This window comes from Zootermopsis nevadensis, unplaced genomic scaffold (assembly GCF_977971745.1).
Source record: "Zootermopsis nevadensis isolate Lab colony 2312 unplaced genomic scaffold, Znev_1.0 Znev_ptg000031l, whole genome shotgun sequence".
NCBI lineage: Eukaryota > Metazoa > Arthropoda > Insecta > Blattodea > Termopsidae > Zootermopsis > Zootermopsis nevadensis.
In genome coordinates this window covers 2,745,595-2,766,576 of record NW_028259163.1, presented here as the reverse complement: position 1 = coordinate 2,766,576, position 20,982 = coordinate 2,745,595, and the positions used below count along the sequence as shown (strand labels likewise).

Genomic DNA, 20,982 nt, shown 5'->3' with positions numbered 1-20,982 from the left:
GTGGTTATCAACCTAACCTAACATCACGTGTCTCAAAGCTTGAATAAAATAACCTAACCTAAACGAACCAAACCTAACCAAACCAAACCTAACCTAACCTAACCTATACTAACCTAAACTAACCTAACCTAACCTAACCCAACCCAAACTAACCTAACCAAACCTAACCCAAACTAACCTAACCAAACCTAACCTAAACTAACCAAACCTAACATAAACTAACCAAACCTAACCTAAACTAACCAAACCTAACCTAAACTAACCAAACCTAACCTAACCCAAACTAACCTAATCAAACCTAATCAAACCTAACCAAACCTAACCCAAACTAACCTAACCTAAACTAACCAAACCTAACCAAACCTAACCCAACCCAAACTAACCTAACCTAACCTAACCAAACCTCACCTAACGTAACCTAAACCAACCTAACCTAACCTAACCTAACTGAACCTAACCTAACTGAACCTAACCTAACCTACAATTTCAATGCACTCCAAAGAACACAACTTTCAAATACTGTATCTTGTCTTTTCGCGTTAAATGTCTAAATTATTTTTTATCCTCTGAAACCCGGTGCGTTTTTGAGAACCTGCCGACTTCATTTCAATTTGCATTCACGACATTCGTCGTTTCTTATTCTACTAAAACTGTACAGACTTTTACCACATTCTGCAACCCGGGGTGGGGGTGGGGGGGCACACAACCCCGAATATTTCGCGACCAACCAAGATGAATGCCTTACGATAACGAAGTTCGTTAAAGCAGAGGGAACCGACTTCGCGCACTCCACATAAATCAACATGTAGACGTCGCGAAGAGCTATCTTACCGGCCCTTCAACCTAACAGTGAGGAAGTCCCGGACAGAAATCAATAGGCAATCCTACGTGCGGTGGATTCCAAAATCCGCTTCCACCTGAAGTAACTGCACGAACGCAGTGTAAAGACTCAAACTCTATTGCAATTTTATTCTGGTCCCTTCCTATTTTTTTTTTTCGAAATTCAACGCGCACTAAAACCAAAGACACCTAAGAATTGTTAAACTACCTGACGGATTTTCATTAAATTTGGTATGAAAATAATTCCAAAGGGGGGCCACACCGTCTATCCCTGTAAATGTCTCACCAGTGGTAGCCACGAAACGTCTAGCATTAAGAAAAGATCCTGAAACATCGATATTTAAAAACACAGCAGCCCCAATGAATACCGATGACACATTAAAATCTGCAAAATTCACGGAAATTCTTTCCTGTTTTAAACAAGTAATGGTAAAGTCAGACACTTTGAAAATAAAAACACATCATTAAGGCATGACTGTTAATTAAAAATTTTCTGCTAACTCGTGGAAACTTGAGAACATGTTCAGAACATCCGCATGAGAGAAACAAGAAATACGAACAAAATTTTACACAAAACCCGAAGGGAAGATAAGACTCTAAACTAGACATATAATGGAGTATAATATTAAAATGCATCTTAAGGAAATACGGGCCATATAAAAACAACAATAAGGTAATTAAAATACAATGTCATCAAAGTTCAAAATGTGACCAAATTACTTCACTAACGACACTAGAAATAATAAGACTCCTGTGTCACGGAGGTTTCAAGAATAAATAATATATTTTAAAATAAAATAATACCACTAAATTATTCGTGAAATTATAATCAAAGCAATTACGGACCACATAGTTCATACAACTGCCACGGACAGCTCCACTGTTTCAATGTAAACATTTTAGCATCATTCGTTTCTGTTCCACAGTATTTTGCCAATGGCAAACAAACCTTGCAGTTAAACCGATCCTGTCGGAGCCAGGAAACACGATTAAAATCCAACCGCCTGCTACACGCAGGGGGCAGTTTGCAAAATCAACTAAAATACTGTTCATATCCAAGCGAATAATAGTCATAGTTCGATTTTCAGGATAACAGTCACAACATCTTGCAAATTTTAAGTCACGTCGCATGTGACGACCACACAATCACTTAAAGCTCGGGAAACATCTTCATTAGTATCCCTTAAGGCTTTGACCGGGGTGTTCTCTTGTTAAATCTTATGTGGTACCGCCTGATTCGACTTCTAATGGTTAAGTGAAGTGTTTTCTTCGCGGTACGGTCTGGATTCGTAAATATTATGAAGACGAGCTTCGGCTTCAAAGGGTTAACCAGCTGATTTTCGTAATGGTGAGGTGTAGTGTTTTCTTCGCGGTACGGACTGAATTCATAAATAATATTCAGACGATCTTCGGCTTCAAAGGGTTAACACCAATCGGCGTAAAATGACCTCATCAGTTGATATTGCAAAGCTAACAGGAAAATTGCCAACTTACATGCAAAGGCTTTTATCACGATCACATTAAGCCAATCTTAATCCAATAAACGTCACATCATATTTCTTAAATATCCACTTTAATAACATCCTCAAGTCTCTGAAGCCGTAGCTCATTTAAAAAAAAATATTTTAAAAATTCCGTTCTCACCTCAAATAAAACACAACACTTCACCTTACAACGATCAACTGGTTAATGCATTATTTTTCCTATAAACCACGTGTTTTCTTTGAGGTACGGACTGAATTCTTAAATATTATTTAGACGAGCTTCGGCTTAAGACGTTTGGCCTAGGCTTTAGATGTAGGAGAGTGGTCTGCTTGACGCTCCGGCTGCTTTTACCCCCCCCCCCCCCAGAGACAAAGTCACGGGTATACACGTGGGTTCTGACGCGGTGTCTTAAGAGACCACTTGCCCCTGGCAGGGGAATCGAACCCCTAACACGTCACTTTAAATGACCGCGAGCTTCAGGAAAGAAAATAATTCACGAACGCAAATTCCAACAAAATCTGAACTCATTTACCATTTTGAATCACGAAACATGCATAGGTCCTATATATATGTACATACTTACAACCACGACGGAAATGGCACTCGATATGAAATTCAAACGCTTCTGGAACCACACAAGAAGATCTCGTAACAAACCGGCCACAAAAGAATTTAAGGAGAACACATCACAGAACAATTCCAGAAGGCCAGAGAGGGCAGGTAACACTGGAAATGTGTAAAACGATGGTACCACACCCATAACAAGGAACAATGTAATTAATATACCGTCATATGAAGAACCACGCCCAGCGCGGACTTTTAAAGCCAGAGCTACATGACATGAATTCAGAGAGAACCAACCCTTAAAACCCTTACTTTTACCCAGATAAACATTCACGTTAGTATTTATTACAAGTACACATAGAGAGACAGAAAAAATATTTAAACTTTCAAGAATATAATTTGTATAAAAGATTCATTAGTAAAATAAATTTTTAATTTAAAAAACGTAAAACAACACAGTGAACCCTCCTTCGACGCGGATTCGATTACACGCGAAACAAATATTTTTCCGAAATCATAAAATTTGTAAGTTTATAACCCTAAAGGATAAAATAAGGATTCCAGCGGAGACCTAAGGATCTTCGTGGTTTTCCTCATTCCTTTCAGGTAAATTCCGGTACTGTACCTCAAATTATACCACGACCTCTCCCTGCCGCATCCTTTCCCATTCATTATTAACTACCTTCCTCCCATTCGACGTTATATTGTCTGGACTAATGGAAAATAGTCGTAAATAAATACAGCGCGGTTCTCGAAACGAGGTTCACCATCATATTTACGTAACAAAGCGATTTCGGGTGCTTGAGATGACAGTTTATATCACGACATCGTGCGTTGTACCGCCAGGCACTTTTCATGAATAAACGCCAAGATTCAAAGCCACAAATATATCACGCACGTCAGGTGTGTCAAAATAAACCCAAAACTCGTCTTTACCTTGGGGTACGTCACTATTTATCTTACTGGCGGTTACACGGCTAAACAACGTTTATTGATCGGCTGATTAACTGATTCACAGGTGCACCAATAAGCTCAGTGACCCCTGACTCTATTAAGTTACAAGACAGAAGCTAATATTCAGATGGAAAACCCTTCTCTGAAGCCAAATCTCGTCTAAACACTAAAAAAATTCGGTCCGTACCTCAAAGAAAACACAACTCTTCAACATTACAAAGATGAACTCTTCAACTCTGAGGAAATAATCGCTGTTTATACCAAGAATCACAAGAAACCCACTAATGTAGACTTAATTACTGTTAAAGTAGGTGGTACACATAGTTACCACCCGGCTCCAGATGGTTAGCAGTGGTCACAAAACGAGCTACCCATTTCAAAACTTGTCAAATCAAACTGACAAATGTAATATGATATATCAAGACGTACGTAAATTCTGAATTTGAACTACGCAGAAGTTCGCATAACCGAAACATTTCATAATAAAGAGACGGTGTGTGGCCAATAATTTAATATTGAGTGAACAGACAAGTTCATTAGAGTCTAATACGCCTACAATTCGATTGGGCTACGTTTGTAGACAGATATCGATTAAATAAGACGTCCACAAAAGAAACTTCATCAGCAACGGAGAACAAATTCTTAAGAGAAACGATGCCTGTTATAAGACGTAAGTATTGAGCATTCCCGTATCGTTATCGGTAGACTCTGGGTTCGACCCTCCGTCCAGAGACTACGACCCCTTCCAAACATCTTCCAATTCATAATCCGAATTAAACTTCCCGTTCTTAATTTATTAATTTTTGTATAATATACTGTTACACATTTTTGCTATTAAAAGAATTTTATAAACAACACGATTCGGCCATTTTTACAAACATACCCCTTTTTAGAAAGAAGTCTTAAATTTTTAAATAGTATTTACAGTAACTTCGTTAAATAAACTTATCAGCTTCGACTCAAAAAAATAAACTCACCAGATCAAGAGTGGCTTAAGTCATATTCCATTAAATCTGCATAAAACGAGGTTCTTATATAAAAAAAATACCAAAATAAAAGTGTGGAGTGATTTGGTGTGTTTGTTCCGAAACTTTTCAAGCTATAGTACAAATGTATTTTATATATATTTATTTTCACAGTCTATACACAAACGTTGTAATTAAATGATGTTAAAATTATATAATATTAAAACATTATGTAGTATAAAATATAATATTTTATACTACATAATGTTTTAATATTATATAATTTTAACATCATTTAATTACAACGTTTGTGTATAGACTGTGAAAATAAATATATATTTAATCAACACAAACATGACGCATTTAAGCTACAAAATGTATTTTAATTAATTACGGTAAAAACATTGAGAAAACAAAAACCACCTAAAAACGATCATACCGTACTTGACTTCAGCTATGATCACCTTCCTCAGTTGCAACCCAAAGTAAACAATTTAATGAATACCTTTCTCTTCATCCTCTCGCGGTGAATATAGTAGCATTTTCTCAAATCAGTCGTGCTGTAACGCGGCATATTTCTGCTGTAACACTGCAACCCTAACCTCAATGTACGAAAATCCGTGTTCCTCCTCGCGTGGAACAACCACTGGTCCCAGGGGTATTCGTCTGACTGAGGCGATTGCTCATCCACGAGCCATGATTACAACTGAATCATCTTCTTAGACGAAATTCTTTGCTTGTACTAAAATATCATTTGCCACTCACTTCACGCGTACCTAGGCAAGGGTTCATATACAGAAAAAATTGTCCACTTTCACTGATTTCGATGAAAAAGTATATTAAAAACTCTTCATTTTGTATATCAAATCTAAAAGTTCTTGACGATGGTGATAAGTCATTCGAATTTTCAATTGAATAAAAATTATCTTGGATATTATCCATCGTCTAGTAAATATAAAACGTAAAACGACGTTTCGGAGATGGGACTCTATCTCCGTCTTCAGGTTCCTACACAATTGGGCCCACTTTGTCCGGAGATAGGGATTAGCTCTTATCTAGTGAGCCCAACTGTGTAGGAACCTGAAGACGGAGATAGAGTCCCATCTCCGAAACGTCGTTTTACGTTTTATATTTACTAGACGATGGATAATATCCAAGATAATTTTTATTCAATTGACTCTTCACCATCGTCAAGAAGTTTTAGATTTGATATACATTTGAATTTTATTTTATTTTATTTTATTGTCTAGACGATGGATAATATCCAAGAAGATTTTTATTCAAATGTCTTCATTTTGTGTTTATACGTACGATTCTCAAGTAAACAGCTATTATTTTCATATCATTGTAATGTTGAAGTGTGGTGTTTTCTTTGCGGTACGGACTGAATTAATGAAAAATATGTAGACGAGCTTCGGCTTCAAAGGGAGAACAGACGAAGACATACACCATCTTGTACTTTAATTAAATGTACGTGACACCAGATAACGCCCTAAACAGTTACAGAAATCAAGTCTACATTTTATGTAGCGCTAAGTTATGTTTTTTTTTTTTTTGGGGGGGGTGAGGGGGCGGTTCATCGTAAGTGCAATTCTGGTTTGGAATTCACGCAAAGTTTCACAAAATAAAGTACCGCTGACAAAGAAAAAGTTTCGATTCTGTACGCAGTTTGTTTGTTTGTTTGTTGCTAAATAAAAATTTCAAACATATCAGATCATCCTTTATACATCTCAAATGTTGAATATTCGACGATTACACCGTGTACCTTACATGACAGCCAGAAATTTCTAAAATAACTCATCTCGACTTCGTCACTCAGCTGTTTTTAAAAATACATTCGCCAGAAACGGTAGATCAAAGGGTCTGAACATCACAAGCATTACAGTGGCATTTTCCTAGGTGTGTCCGGACACACACGTTCATACATCAGAACGTCAGACTGTCTACAAAAAAAAACCTTTCAAACTTACGTTAATTCAGGGGCCCATCACTTTGGGGTTGGGGGGGGGGTCATAACCTCCTACTTTCACCAATCACATTAAGATATATTTTTCATTAATCTATTTTTCCCCACAAGGGGAGGGGGGTCAATTGCAAATTTCATTTAAGATCATTTTCATTTCAAGTATACTTAAAAACATAGAACAGCGATGAATATGTAGCTATTTGGCACGCGTTTTAAAATTGAAATTAATTAAAACTGGGACATTTGGGGGGGGGATATCATGTGTAATTCGAGAACAGAGTCACGGCGCATAATCAGTGCAAGAGGGCCCTGAATTTGACATGCGAAGGGCAAAATAAACACAGTCAAGACACAAAACGCAAAACCCAAGTGCGCGTACAGGTACTGAATAAAATAATCGAAACACACGAACAAAAAAACAACTGAATAAATAGAACACCTGTAAAGGAGGGAGGTCTTGTAGCTCAGGAGGTTAGTCACCGGTTTCTAATCGTGGACGATCAGGTTTAAACATATTATTCCACCGCTGCTCTATATTCACTCGTATGATCTGGGGGATGGACACGGGGGGGGGGGGTCATTAGTTGCCGCACAGACACAGTCTCGCCCCACTACAAAGACAGTAAAATATTACGCACCAACAATTACGAATTCCCACGGCCTTAAAATTCGGCCATTTTCCTAACACCGCTGAGTGGAACTCTGGGACAAAAACCTCCCCAAACGCTTCACACAACATGGCGCCTGATCTTTCTTGGTTTCTCCAAAGAATTCTTCCTTCTATCTGTCCCAGCATCGACGAAAGACCATTAAAAAAACAAACTATTAATTAAATTACACATAGATCTGAACTCTCTAAAGCCGAAGCTCGTATAAATATTATTTAAGTATCCAGTCCGTACCGCGAAGAAAACACTACACTTCACCATTACGAAGATCGAAAGTAATATTTTAAAAATCCAGACCGTACCGCGAAGAAAACACCACACTTCACCATTACGAAGATCTAAAATAATATTTTAAAAATCCAGACCGTACCGCGAAGAAAACACTACACTTCACCATTACGAAGATCGAAAATAATATTTTAAAAATCCAGACCGTACCGCGAAGAAAACACCACACTTCACCATTACGAAGATCAAATGGTTAATCGCTGTTTACAGTTTGAATCATACGAAGCCCACAGATACAAATTGCAGGGTTGTTGGTTGTTAAAATCCGACGTATCGTCGAGAAAGATACTATAGCCTTGTAGCAGTTAACATGCATCTGTTCATTCTACCGTAAAATATTTTTTTACGATGGGTACAAAATACGATCCCTTCTTCCTTATGAACGGGCTTATCAATAATTACGTAAGACTTTTAAGCTAGGCGTTCCACCCACATTCTGAAGCAGTAATTTACGTACTGTGTTATTAATTTATTAAATAAGCTCTGGTAATACTGCGTGTAGGAAGGAGGCTTACAAAATGGAGTCGGCAATAAGGACTTACTCTTCGTATCGCAAATGTAATAAAAATTATCGTTTAAAAGTGTAAAATATTATGTCTCGTAATTGAGACATAATATCCAGCGCGTCCCTGGAACGATACTTCTACGAGGAGTCTATAAAACCGTTTACTATGGGCGATGCTAATACTAAAACATTTTTTTTGTCGGAAAAACAAGGCAAAAGGCAAAGTACCTTAATTCCTGTTAAAACCAAAAAAAAATTCCAAATCTGCTTTATTTATCAACGTCAAAGACTGTACCAACTTCACGTTTTAAGTAATGGATAGCAGATTTATGGAGGAGTGGGGTTACAGCTCCATATACTCTGTACGTCGACACGAGATAGAAGTTACTGGTTACCTTCATGCTCCGTCAGCCTTATCCCCGAGTAAACAGTCCGGTACCTAGCAGATACGTCGTGTGGGGACATAACAGTTTATAAGGTAGTATATTTGCGTCATATTGTGAATTAGGTTAATATTTTAATATTTTCCGTCAAATCACAATTTTTAATAAGCGGAACGTGAAATTATATTTTAAATATTTTATTATCTTATTAAAAATTGTGATTTGACGGAAAATATTAAAATAATAACAGTTCATCTCAAACTTAACGAATTTAATACCAAAAAAATATTAGCTGAAGATCGCAAGCCATGCGCCTAATTCTCAACAATTCTTACGTTAATTCCTCTAACAAAAGATCCAAATTTCTTCAGAGATAAGAACTGAAAATTTCACACATATACAAAACATCAGGTAAGACAATTTCACATATTTAAAAATCACGCGTCTGATACTCTGAGCCCTGGAAATGTAACAGCATAACAGACACAAGGGACAAGGTGTTCTGAGCGTCACTCTTTTTACGTACCTCGACGTCAAAATCCTCGTCCTTGTCCACGTACGAGAAAGTGTCCATGGGTCTCTTCATATTACAGCGTCACGAGCGATAGATACCGTTTTTCGGAGCTATTCAGCTACAAACCAATTACCGTCAGTAGAACTGGCTTACGAAAGCTAATGTAACACTTTATCAGCCTTACCTGCAACAGATAGAAAATACGGCAGGTTCAAGGACACAGATCGCAAGGCCACAAGAGATACAATTCAATTAAAACGCAACAAATTAAATATTTATGTAAGATTTGGGGTTTTCACAGCGGCGAGTATGAAGATTTCTGTCTTCTGGGTTGTTGCTGAGTAGTCTGGTCGATGTTAACCAACGTTTCAGAGGTCATACTGCCTCTATCATCAGGGCGATGAATTCAGAAACGTTGGTAAACATCTACCATACTACACGGCGCAACAACCCAGAAGACAGAAATCTTCCGAGTATAAAGTTGTCTTCCAGTAAAAGTTTACCAACGTTTCGGAGGTCATACTGCCTCCATCATCAGGGCGATGAATTCAGAAACGTTGGTAAACATCTACCAGACTACACGGCGCAACAACCCAGAAGACAGAAATCTTCCGAGTATAAAGTTGTCTTCCAGTAAAAGTTTACCAACGTTTCGGAGGTCATACTGCCTCCATCATCAGGGCGATGAATTCAGAAACGTTGGTAAACATCTACCAGACTACACGGCGCAACAACCCAGAAGACAGAAATCTTCCGAGTATAAAGTTGTCTTCCAGTAAAAGTTTACCAACGTTTCGGAGGTCATACTGCCTCCATCATCAGGGCGATGAATTCAGAAACGTTGGTAAACATCTACCAGACTACACGGCGCAACAACACAGAAGACAGAAATCTTCCGAGTATAAAATTGTCTTCCAGTAAAAGTTTACCAACGTTTCGGAGGAGATTTGCTGTCTCCATCATTGCAAAAAGGGTGTATACCTCATGCTTATTTACATAGAGGTACAGTTACATCCGGGCGTATGAATCCTAACAACGCAAATCTACCTTTTTGCTGGTACGCTCTCCTGGCAAGATGCCCTGGATTTCATACGTATTGCATGGAGAATTAAAAAAAATATCTTGTTTTGCATTTTTTTCTTTTTTTAAAGAATGCATGGTTTATAAAATGTCTTGTACGCTAAACCTCCTATAATTGGGGATCTTCTCTCGGCTCAAATCAAATACAGAATAAAAAATAAACAAGCGATTGCTTAAACTCAGAATACACCGACATGCACTACCAAGAGGGATACTGAGATCCACTTCGCTTCAACCTAATGAATAACAGCCAAGTCGGTTACCTGAGCAAATCATGTAAACCCATCACAGAATAAAGGAACAGGGAAAGACTCACAGACGAGATGAGGGGGGAAAAAAGACCTTGTGGAGTTCAGAAATTCTCCACCAGAGAGCACACATATCGGTAACCTACTCAAACTTGCCCTTAAAGACCAGCCAAGCGGGAGGTCAGAGACGAAGACCACTTCTTGGCGTCTTGGTCTGGTCTATCGTATACGTCGTGGGGCGGTGATAAGACCAGAACAGAGCAATTGTGGAATGATGATTAACCGAGTAAAACCCGAAGACTTTGAAGAAAACCACGAATCTCACATGAGGTCACCAGGAACTGAAACAGGTTCTGTGCGGATAGAAGCCAGTGCCTAACCAGAGGGCCGGCAATTTGACGAATAAAATTCGGCAGATTACGCGCCTCAAGGTTAGACCACCTGCAGGCCAGAACTATCACGAGTGCGTGACCACAAAGGACGTTAACAGTCAAGATTACCTCCTACTCCGATATAAACCCTGACAATGTTACGTTTATCATCGTTCAACCCTGAAGAAGGCACTATAAGGTGTTACGAAAATTCTTTCCCGAGAATCTACATTGAAACATTCTCTGAGGGACTTTTCTGTCTGAAATATCATAACCACAGTCTCATAATAACGTGGATTAAAAATGCTCTTATACTTAAATACGTTACCGATGTGTATAAACTCGAGAAACGATCCAGGTACTCAACGGATAAGACATAATACACATATATACGCTATTAGATTAAATAAATATAAAGTTAAAAACGATACATTTTACTAACCATGCAGTAACCATTTTATTTGTATGGAATAACCCTTTGAACCCTACGCTCATCTGTATAATATATTTAAACACTGAGTCCGTACCGCAAAGAAAACACAGCTCCTCACCATTAAAAAAGATCAAGTGGTTAATCTCAGCTTATTATGAGAATCATACGAAACCCATAATTCTGGAAGCGAAACATAATACTTACCATTAGTTTTAAAGGGTTAAAACAGCACTCGCGTAAACATACCCCCCCCCCCCCCCCCGGGCTCGAAGAACATGGACCACAGGATCTGGTAAAAAGATAAAATATAACTTTTCGAACCTGGTCATGGCTTTCGAGAGCGAATAACACAGGAAACAAATACACTGGTAATTCTTCAAATTCGATTATGCCAATTGTGTTATCTCACCTATGGGCATTTAATAACAGCCCCCATGATGCATTAATCTACAGGTCAGGACACAGCAGGCGTCCGATGGGAAATGTAATATTTGAAGCAATAGGGAGGCGATGAACTAAGCCAGGGCTTGGAATTCCAACGCTGTGTATCAGCGGGAGGTGTCATATAGCTTCGGCGCCCCGTGTACAGACACCTTGTACCGTGACTTCAAATCCAGACTAGGAGAAAATTAATTTCATCCCATACAATAGATTTAACCCCTTGCTCGTCATTTTCTTCCCTTAACACGAGGGAGTTTTATAGCTGACATATCTTTCACGACGTGATTTTTTTATATGAAAAGTCTAGCTTGTCGTGTAGAAAAAAAATATATATGAATTGCTAGCACCTGAATACAAAACAGGTAGAATACAATGCTGCCCCCCCCTCCCCAAAAAAAATCACATCATAAGATGTGACGAATTTTGACGAAGTGTTGAGTGTAATTTATTTCCTACGATCTTATAACACTGTATGTCAAAACAAGTTATTTACCGAAATATATGAAAATTTCTCGTTCCACACGCACACACAACTCACCTTTCCAAATTCCTATACGAACAATAAAAAATAAAATAATAAAACGTGTATAGAACGTCCTGTACAGTACATCCCTACAAAGGCCAGTTGTCGTCCGGCCCGCGTGACAGCGCTGGTGTCTGCAACACGTTCAGTTGTTTGGATAGTTCAGTTTCTCGCCACACAACCATTCGCCTTGTTTGAGTATAACTTCCTGTTAGTTTTTTTTTTAGCAGAACCGAGACTTCACGAACCTAACAATCTTGATTAAAAGATAAATACGACATATATTTCATAAATGTTCACCTCTGTGTCGAATAACTTCAAGCCATAACGCGGCCCTACTGAATAGTGAGTGTCTCTGGCTGGCAGGGGCTTTGTATTTGCCAGCTCCAAACTTTCCCACACTAGACATTTCAGCTCTCGTGACCCTGAGCTCCAATCCCAAGAAACCTCATTGTCTCACGCGTACAAACCGTAAGAGATAAGGACACGGGAATGGCAAGGCATAACTAACTAGAAATGTTTCGTCGAAAAGTAGTTCTGATTAAATAAATTCGAACATGTAAAAATCAAGTCTCGTGTATTCTCTTTCACGAATTTCCCAGGAGTGCAAAGAATAACGGACCCATTCGTTGCAGTCAAAGGCACAAAAACTTTTGTATCTGGCGATTATGCGTGTTTCGTGTTGACACTGAGACACACAAAGGCTGGTCTAATTAGTGTCGGCTCCATTTCCACACTCTGTGCTTCTAATTCTCTACGAGTGTGTGCATGGTCACTGGTCAGCCAGAAACCGGGCCTCAGATGTAAGCATAAACGATATATGTCCCTCCACCCTGCAGCCAGAGCCAAACCCAAGGTTTTTCTAAACCTGACATTCGGCGTTTACCTACCCACGGGTCACGACGTCAAAATCATAATTCATAAAGAAATACCAAAAAAAAGACGATAAGATTTCTTTTGTAGGTGTTCCATTTGATCTTCATAGTATTTTGCATATTTAGGTCAGTTGTTCATTATTCTGTGAAACAATTAATTAACATTTGAATTATTAATATTAATATGAAATCTACAAAACAAATAAATCAATAAAAACTTGCATTAATAGATATATATTAGTTTTAAAGATGAAAATAACAACAAAAGACCTGAAGATGATTCAATAGCATCGAAACATGTAGTAAAATAATAAGCGCTGAAACTGTAACATCGAAATAACGATGAAAAGCGCTAAATTTTAATTTTAACAACAACATTTTAAAAAAACTAAGTTTGTGTATAGACTGAAATAATAAATAAATATATACTGATATTTATAACGATTACGACTTCCTGGGCAAATTATCAAAAATGGTACTAATTTTCTATATCAAACAAGTCCACATATTACGTAAATATATTTTAATATAATCCGTCATTAGTGGAATATATGACACCGTCTTTCCTACAGTAATATTTCAACATGAGGTCTAATTTTTATCGTTGCTATCCGCGTGTTCATCACTTATAAGCGTCACAGTCCTTCATTTGACTTCTCTAAGCTCAACAGCTGCTGACAGCGACAGTTGTCGCCAAGCGGTGACGACGTTAACCAAAGCGTGTTTTCTGACAATCACGCAATTATTTATTATCACAGAATGACGCGATATATAAAAAAAATCTATTCGGATACTAACCATATCGGCGGTCCACGGGATGAGAACCTCTGACCTACCACGTTAATGAGACATCCTCTCTTATTTTATTCGAATAACAAGCATAGACTGCATTTCTTTAGAACAACTCCGTCCTATTACTTGTCCTCCCCCATTTGTTACTGTCTGATAACGAGTTGGCTTGCGAAAGGAAGATTCTACGTTCACCGGAAACAAACAGCATCCATTCAGAGCTCCTTATTCAACAGATGACAAGTCCTCCGGTACACCCTGACAGTACGTTCAGCTAATCAAGAAATTCCCCCCACCTGATATTGAACCCAAACATTCATTATCGTGGTCACAACCCTTAGCCACATCCAATAACCCCCTCCAACCCTACATCCCCAATATCAATTTTAATATTATCCTTCCCAAAAGCCTCTTTCCTTCAGGTTTTCAAACTAAAATGTCAGTTTCACACTAACCTGCAACGTTTAAACATTTGTACATACGTGATTTTTCTATCTTAAAATTTCTTCCTTTACAACGTAAAGCCATATTCTCTGGTCCAGAATCTGTCAAGAGCATACTTTGTGCTCTGTTTTGGATTAATTCGGCTTCACTCCCATGAAATCCAATGCTTTTACAGGGCAGCTTTTGAAAAGGGACACCAGATGGCAGACGTCTACTTCAATTTGGATGAATACGTCCTGGGACACGTTATCACCGCCAATCTGTTGATGAGCGTGGTTTAGTATCCCCGTTTTGACCCAACCCTTTTATGAGAAGCAACATGCATGATGTCTCGGCAATGAAGAGAAGTACTTACTTTACAACATCCGTGCGTTCTTTTGTTAAGTTCCAGAAACACGCGCGCGCACAGCTACTCATTTGGAATGTCGGAACAAAAGACGCGGATAAACATGGATCGTGTTTTTACAGTCAGCTGGCATGTGGCATTATAATGGTTAGCGCAGAACACCACACAGACATTCCTTTCCACATGACCGTAATTACAACCTCGCTTACTGCAAACGATACGGCACGCACAATGAGCTACATTTTATAACTGTAAATCTGTTTCCACTTCTTGTCGTTAATTTGTGTCTTAAAAAGAGTTTCATAACTGCATTTAGACGTGAGGTCAACATTACACAGCTCTGATATGTCTTTATTTAGGGCATTTCAGGTGTATTAAATGCCTTTGGTGTCTAAAAACCATTTAAAAAGACGCAGTCTGAGTCACAATTACGTCCAGACTTAAAATTCATAACTCTAAAATTAACAAATGCCATATTCCTGTAAACTTCAAGTGTTTTTTTTCTTTTTTACAATTCGAATTTATAAAGTGTCTATCGCAGCTTTGTACATTTCAGATTTAAAAATACTTTAAATCAAACCAAACTGTGAATCATTAAGTATTACGTAAGAATTATTCAAAATGGCGATGAGACCGCTTCGGAATTTCATACCACGTGATTTAAAAAAACAATGCAACATCACTGTTCGATACAGCGCAGTTTATATAGTGAATGTTTCGTGTAAAAAGAAGGAATATTTTTGTGAAAAAATTACAATACGCTACAGAATGTTAGAAACATACGTAATGTGTCTGAAATGTGATCTGTGGCTGCTATTTGTTTAAAAATATCCACTTGAGACACGCGACTTAAATTTGGGGGGGGGGGGGGAAATGACCCCTCACACTCAACACCATTGCAATGAAATATCTGCATTATCCTCTGAGGAATCAGAAGTCATTTTCATTATTTTATTTATTTATTTAGTGTTCTGTCTGACGACAGGTCCATATGAACAGGATCCTTCCATCCTTTTCTCGGACTGGGACCTGTTCATATACGTTCTTGGCAGATGATCCAGAAGTGGTTTGCCATTGCCTTCTTCTGTGTGTGAATGGAGTAATTGTTGGGATGCCACGGAGGAAAACTCCGTGTTGCCTAGACCACGGCCTTGCCCAACACAAGTTATAAATTCGAACCCGAGACCCCCAGGATTACAAGGCCAGCGTTCTAACAGCTAGACCACCGCTAGATTCTCATTTTCATTAAGAAACATTTATAATAATCTTATTTGCAAGATTTAAACGCCACGACATTTTCTAGACATGGATATTCCGCAAGACATCACTCCAAGCACAAATGTTCTTTGCGCAAAGAAAATCTGTCACAAAAATGTCTTCAGCGAGTTCAATATAGCGGTATTCCATATTAGGAGAGTATTCCATCTTCGGAACTACCATTAGCTAGACGCGTGTGTCTAGGTTAGGTTATGGCTGAATCACGGACGAACGTCATTACGGTACGAGACACACTAAATGGCCTATTTTCGTCGTGAAAATGCCCACAAACATTACGCGACTGGATACAAAGCCAACATAAGACATTATTAATACGACCGTTCCAAGTTATACGAAGTGAGAATAATGGACTCCTCCCCTTAATGTCCTGAAATGGCGCGTGATGGCAAAGTTACAAATACACGCGTCCAGGTAAATGGACAACAACAACAACAACAGAGTTTCATAAATATTTGAACTAACAACTACAACCAGCAAATCAATATAATTCGACAAATAAAATTTGTATGACGATAAAAACATTTACTAATATTACGAATGGCATCAAATTAAATATTATAACGATTTAATTTTGAAGTCAGAGGATGAGGTTATGACAGCATGGTTTGTTAACGTCTTCGCCTTAAAAATATGCACACCCAGGTTCTCCCGAAACGTCGAAAAACTCCATCATAGCATGCAACTACACAGAAAACTGCATGGTTAAAACTTTATAAGATTTCTACAAATTTACAACCTTTCAGAACCCTGGATCATACCGAGACGACAAAGTTATTTAAATACGCGACGGAAACATTGCCATGGAAACCGCCAACGGCAACTTCCGTCAGGGGCGGTAGGCAGATTGGCAACACATCTTAAAACAGCCCGAATGATCTGTAGACCTTCGTGTGTGGGTCAATTTGTGAGGCTGGAGTCTACGTAAGGACCCGGATTAATTTATCATGTCTTCGGCAGAAAGACTGAAAACGTAAACAACGGAATCACTCGATAAAAACTGCAAAGCAGAAATGTAATCTTATATTGTAAGGTTTCTCAGGAAAAGCTGACAACATCGCCCGTTTGCCTTCTTAGCAGTAAAGATAACATTTTAATGCTGTCTGGTATAAAAACTACGAGCCAATCAGATATCACAATTTAAATGTTTCACGTACACACAAAAAAAAAAATCACCTCAGCATCACATCGCAACATTGACCTGGGTCTAAACAAAGTCTTACGTAAGTCAGTGTACTCTGAAGAGTACACATTTCGAAACTTCTTTCAAAGACGTGTAAATTTTTTTTTTAAATTTCAAGATTTACCTTTAAATAATTTATTCTTCATAATTCGACCTTTATTTCTACCATCTATGGGATTAATACAAATACATTTTAATATTATCTGACCAAAATGCCATTATGACCTCCGTAACAATCCGCGACTGTATGCCAGTCATTAAAGAATTAAGCAAGGACCGTCATTTATAAATAATCCACTTCAAATTACCAAGCGATCTCCATTTATTCATAAATGGACCGAACAGAGTTCCCTTTCGGAACAAAATAAAAAGTTGTCAGTGGAACCACGGTTCCGGAGAATTTGACGTAAACACGTCTATACGGAAAGGAAGTTTATATATTGGCTTTATTCTAAATATTTCCTTTATACATGCTTTACAATTGCGTAAAGATTGATTAAGACTTTGCTTATTTAACTTGAATTAGTTACGCTTAAGATGGGTCTGTGGTAGCTGAAATATGTTATAAAATTTGTGCACTTTAGAGTATCAACATATCTATACAAGATTTTGATGTAGTAATACTACATTGAGAATTTGACATCAACATTAAGCCAAACGTTTCCTCCATAAATGTGACAAAGCTTTGATTTTCCTCCTTCTTTAAATCAATGTTATCTCCTGTCAATATTATCGGCATTGAATTAGGATCTTCTGTGGCCATAACTGAAAACATCTTTGTATAATTTCTCAAATGACTCAAAATAAGTCTCTTACAATCATCAATATATTCATTCGTATGTTCAGCATTAGTTTTTGGTATTTTTTTGGGAACTTTAGGTTCATTATTTAATACTTCTATTTTTTTTTACGTTTTCTGTACTGTCTCATATATTCTGCGTTATGGAGTCTTTTAGCTTCAATGTCATCCATCTTGTACATAGTATGACGCAACAAACTAACGCAACAATAGATTTCTTAATAATTCTTATATAAGATAAGTACCTGTGATATTGTAAAACGTTTTTACTAGCACAAAATTATCTAGTCTACGACGCACTTCTTCTACAAGCGATTCACAACTCAGCTCTTTCCACAATAACGAAAGAGGATTGTTGGCGGCAATAACGAAACACAACAATGCTGAGTAAACAGATGACGTGGATTGTTGACGGCAGTAATGAAACACAACAATGCCGAGTAAACAGACGACGTGGATTGTTGACGGCAGTAATGAAACACAACAATGCCGAGTAAACAGACGACGTGGATTGTTGACGGCAGTAATGAAACACAACAATGCCGAGTAAACAGACGACGTGGATTGTTGACGGCAGTAATGAAACACAACACTGCCGAGTAAACAGATGACGTGGATTGTTGACGGCAATAATGAAACACAACAATGCCGAGTAAACAGACGACGTGGATTGTTGACGGCAATAATGAAACACAACAATGCCGAGTAAACAGACGACGTGGATTGTTGACGGCAGTAATGAAACACAACACTGCCGAGTAAACAGATGACGTTTTCTAGGTAACATAACAATGCACGCAGGGTGACCATTGTTGTCAGCCCATATTTACCAATTGTTTATATTCCTTATAGACGTATTTACGTCAAAAATCATCGAACATTTATAATAATTATACCCATTCAAGTCAGGAACTACAGAGCACGTTTACTAAACCTTTACAACGTCCACCTACACATGATCTCAGCGTACAGAAACACGCCAACAAACAATATCTGCAAACTCTCGTCCGAGTTTCGTCAGTGAATTCTTTATCGCCCTAACTAACAGATCGCCCTGAAGCTAAAATTCGACAAACGCTTAAATTTTACATCGACATTTACTGAACATTCGATCAACACAAAAAAAGTCTTATCAAACCCAAGACGTTCACGCGTTTGCGCCCAGTTTCCGAGCCACCTTTCACCGGGATTCGAACCCAGGGTTTTTCGGAGCTGAAGATAAAAAAAAAATAATTTCGCTGCTCGCGAACTCTGACCTCTCACTTTTCTGTCGCCGTGTTAATTTAATCCGATCGCAGCCCCACCGTTCGAGTGGACTGGTATTTGATCCTCGACTGATGCACACAGAATGAACAACGTATGTTATTTGCTGCTCTAAAACTAGAGATATTAAATTATTCTCGCAGTTTTCGTCATTTCTGGTCTGTAAATGAATCAACTGGTTTCGTCAACGAAAATCGAGACGTGCATCCACACGATAATTTGTGTTTAGACAAGACTAGTCAGGTTATATAAATCTGGAGCTAAACTGCGTGACGAAAATATTTATACAAGCAACGAGCAGAGATACATTAAGAAACACGTCATATTTCTGCTCTGAAAAACCATGATTTAACTACGCTCTTCCACGTACCAACGCGCAAGTTTCAAGGGTCCATGCGATGTGACAAAACTTCGTAAGGTGAATTCCAAACGCATCTGTTCTCCTCATTCACGAACGTCGAATCAAGAACTGAATGTCAGGAAAATTAATTAGAAACAAATCGAAAAAGATACTGAAGAAATTGGTCGTGGCATATTTTAGGGTACGAAGTCATATTTGGGCTTTTAGACACAATCCCAAGACACTTTACGTTCGCTCCATCTGCAACGCAGTGTGGAAACGAGAAATAACGCACGAAATCATACTTTATCCCTGATGAAAGCAGCAGAAAGTCGCTGCGAAACGTTGGTATAAAACCACACTACACAGCGCAAAATTCCATTAGACCACAATATGAACTATCAACGCCACCAAAACATCAAATCCTTCTTCATTAGCAAGAGTTTGTCTTGCGAGTTAACGTTAACACTCGAGGAAGACCCCAAAGGCTGCCGTACCGACGGTTCAAATGGCCCGGCTGCTTACTTTTAATTCTGAGCAAGAAATTCACTGAGGAACATTCACATTCCTGAGGCAAGATAAAATAACGTTATGTTCCTTTAATTCTGGAAAATTTTATTTTCTGAGCACCCGACAGCGAGTATAAACTGAACAGAACAGAACACACAAATCATCCGCCACATATTCGCATCACGGAGTAAAATAGCGTACACATAACACTGCATGTAAATCTGGCAACCATTTTATGACTCGTGCACTGAAAGATATTCTACTTCAAATTAAAATATTTCATTCCGCAGGATAAACAAATACAGAGTGTCCCATTTAAAACTCACACATTTTTGGTACAAGCACAAAACAGCAAAACCAATGGAAACACTGAATTATTGCAGGCACATTCTTAACATCGGCGCTAGACTTGAAAAAGTTACTTTCACGTTCCGGCCGCTTTACCCAAGGAAAAAGTTGTCAGTGGAACCACGGTTCCGGAGAATTTGACGTAAATACGTCTATACGGAAAGGAAGTTTATATATTGGCTTTATTCTAAATATTTCCTTTATACATGCTTTACAATTGAGATAAGTTTGATTAAGACTTTGCTTATTTAACTTGAATTAGTTACGCTTAAGATGGGTCTGTGGTAGATGAATGTAATGTAAGGGTTTTTTTTGTTTTGTTTTTTTTAGTGTTCTGTCTGACGACAGGTCCATATGAACAGGATCCTTCCATCCTTTTCTCTTCTCGGACTGGGACCTGTTCATATACGTTCTTGGCAGATGATCCAGAAGTGGTTTGCCATTGCCTTCTTCTGTGTGTGAATGGAGTAATTGTTGGGATGCCACGGAGGAAAACTCCGTGTTGCCTAGACCACGGCCTTGCCCAACACAAGTTATAAATTCTGGCACCGCCGGGAATCGAACCCGAGACCCCACTTAACA

General features: G+C 38.3%; 1 protein-coding gene across 7 annotated transcripts in view; it reads right to left on the bottom strand.

Annotated features, from left to right (window-relative positions):
• heph (polypyrimidine tract-binding protein 1 heph) overlaps nucleotides 1–20,982 on the bottom strand; it is a 543,355-nt gene that overhangs the window by 263,352 nt on the left and 259,021 nt on the right. Inside the window, exon 4 of one of the 7 annotated variants that reach the window (XM_022061198.2) lies at nucleotides 9,145–9,316. The exons of 4 other annotated variants lie outside the window; for them this stretch is intronic. In XM_022061198.2, the coding sequence (XP_021916890.1) occupies nucleotides 9,145–9,204 (60 nt within the window). In that variant the 5' untranslated portion in view covers nucleotides 9,205–9,316. Of the gene's footprint in view, nucleotides 1–5,313; nucleotides 5,481–9,144; nucleotides 9,317–18,184; nucleotides 18,278–20,982 lie in introns of those variants that run through there. 2 more of the 7 variants (XM_087359364.1, XM_022061197.2) reach the window with 2 other exon arrangements.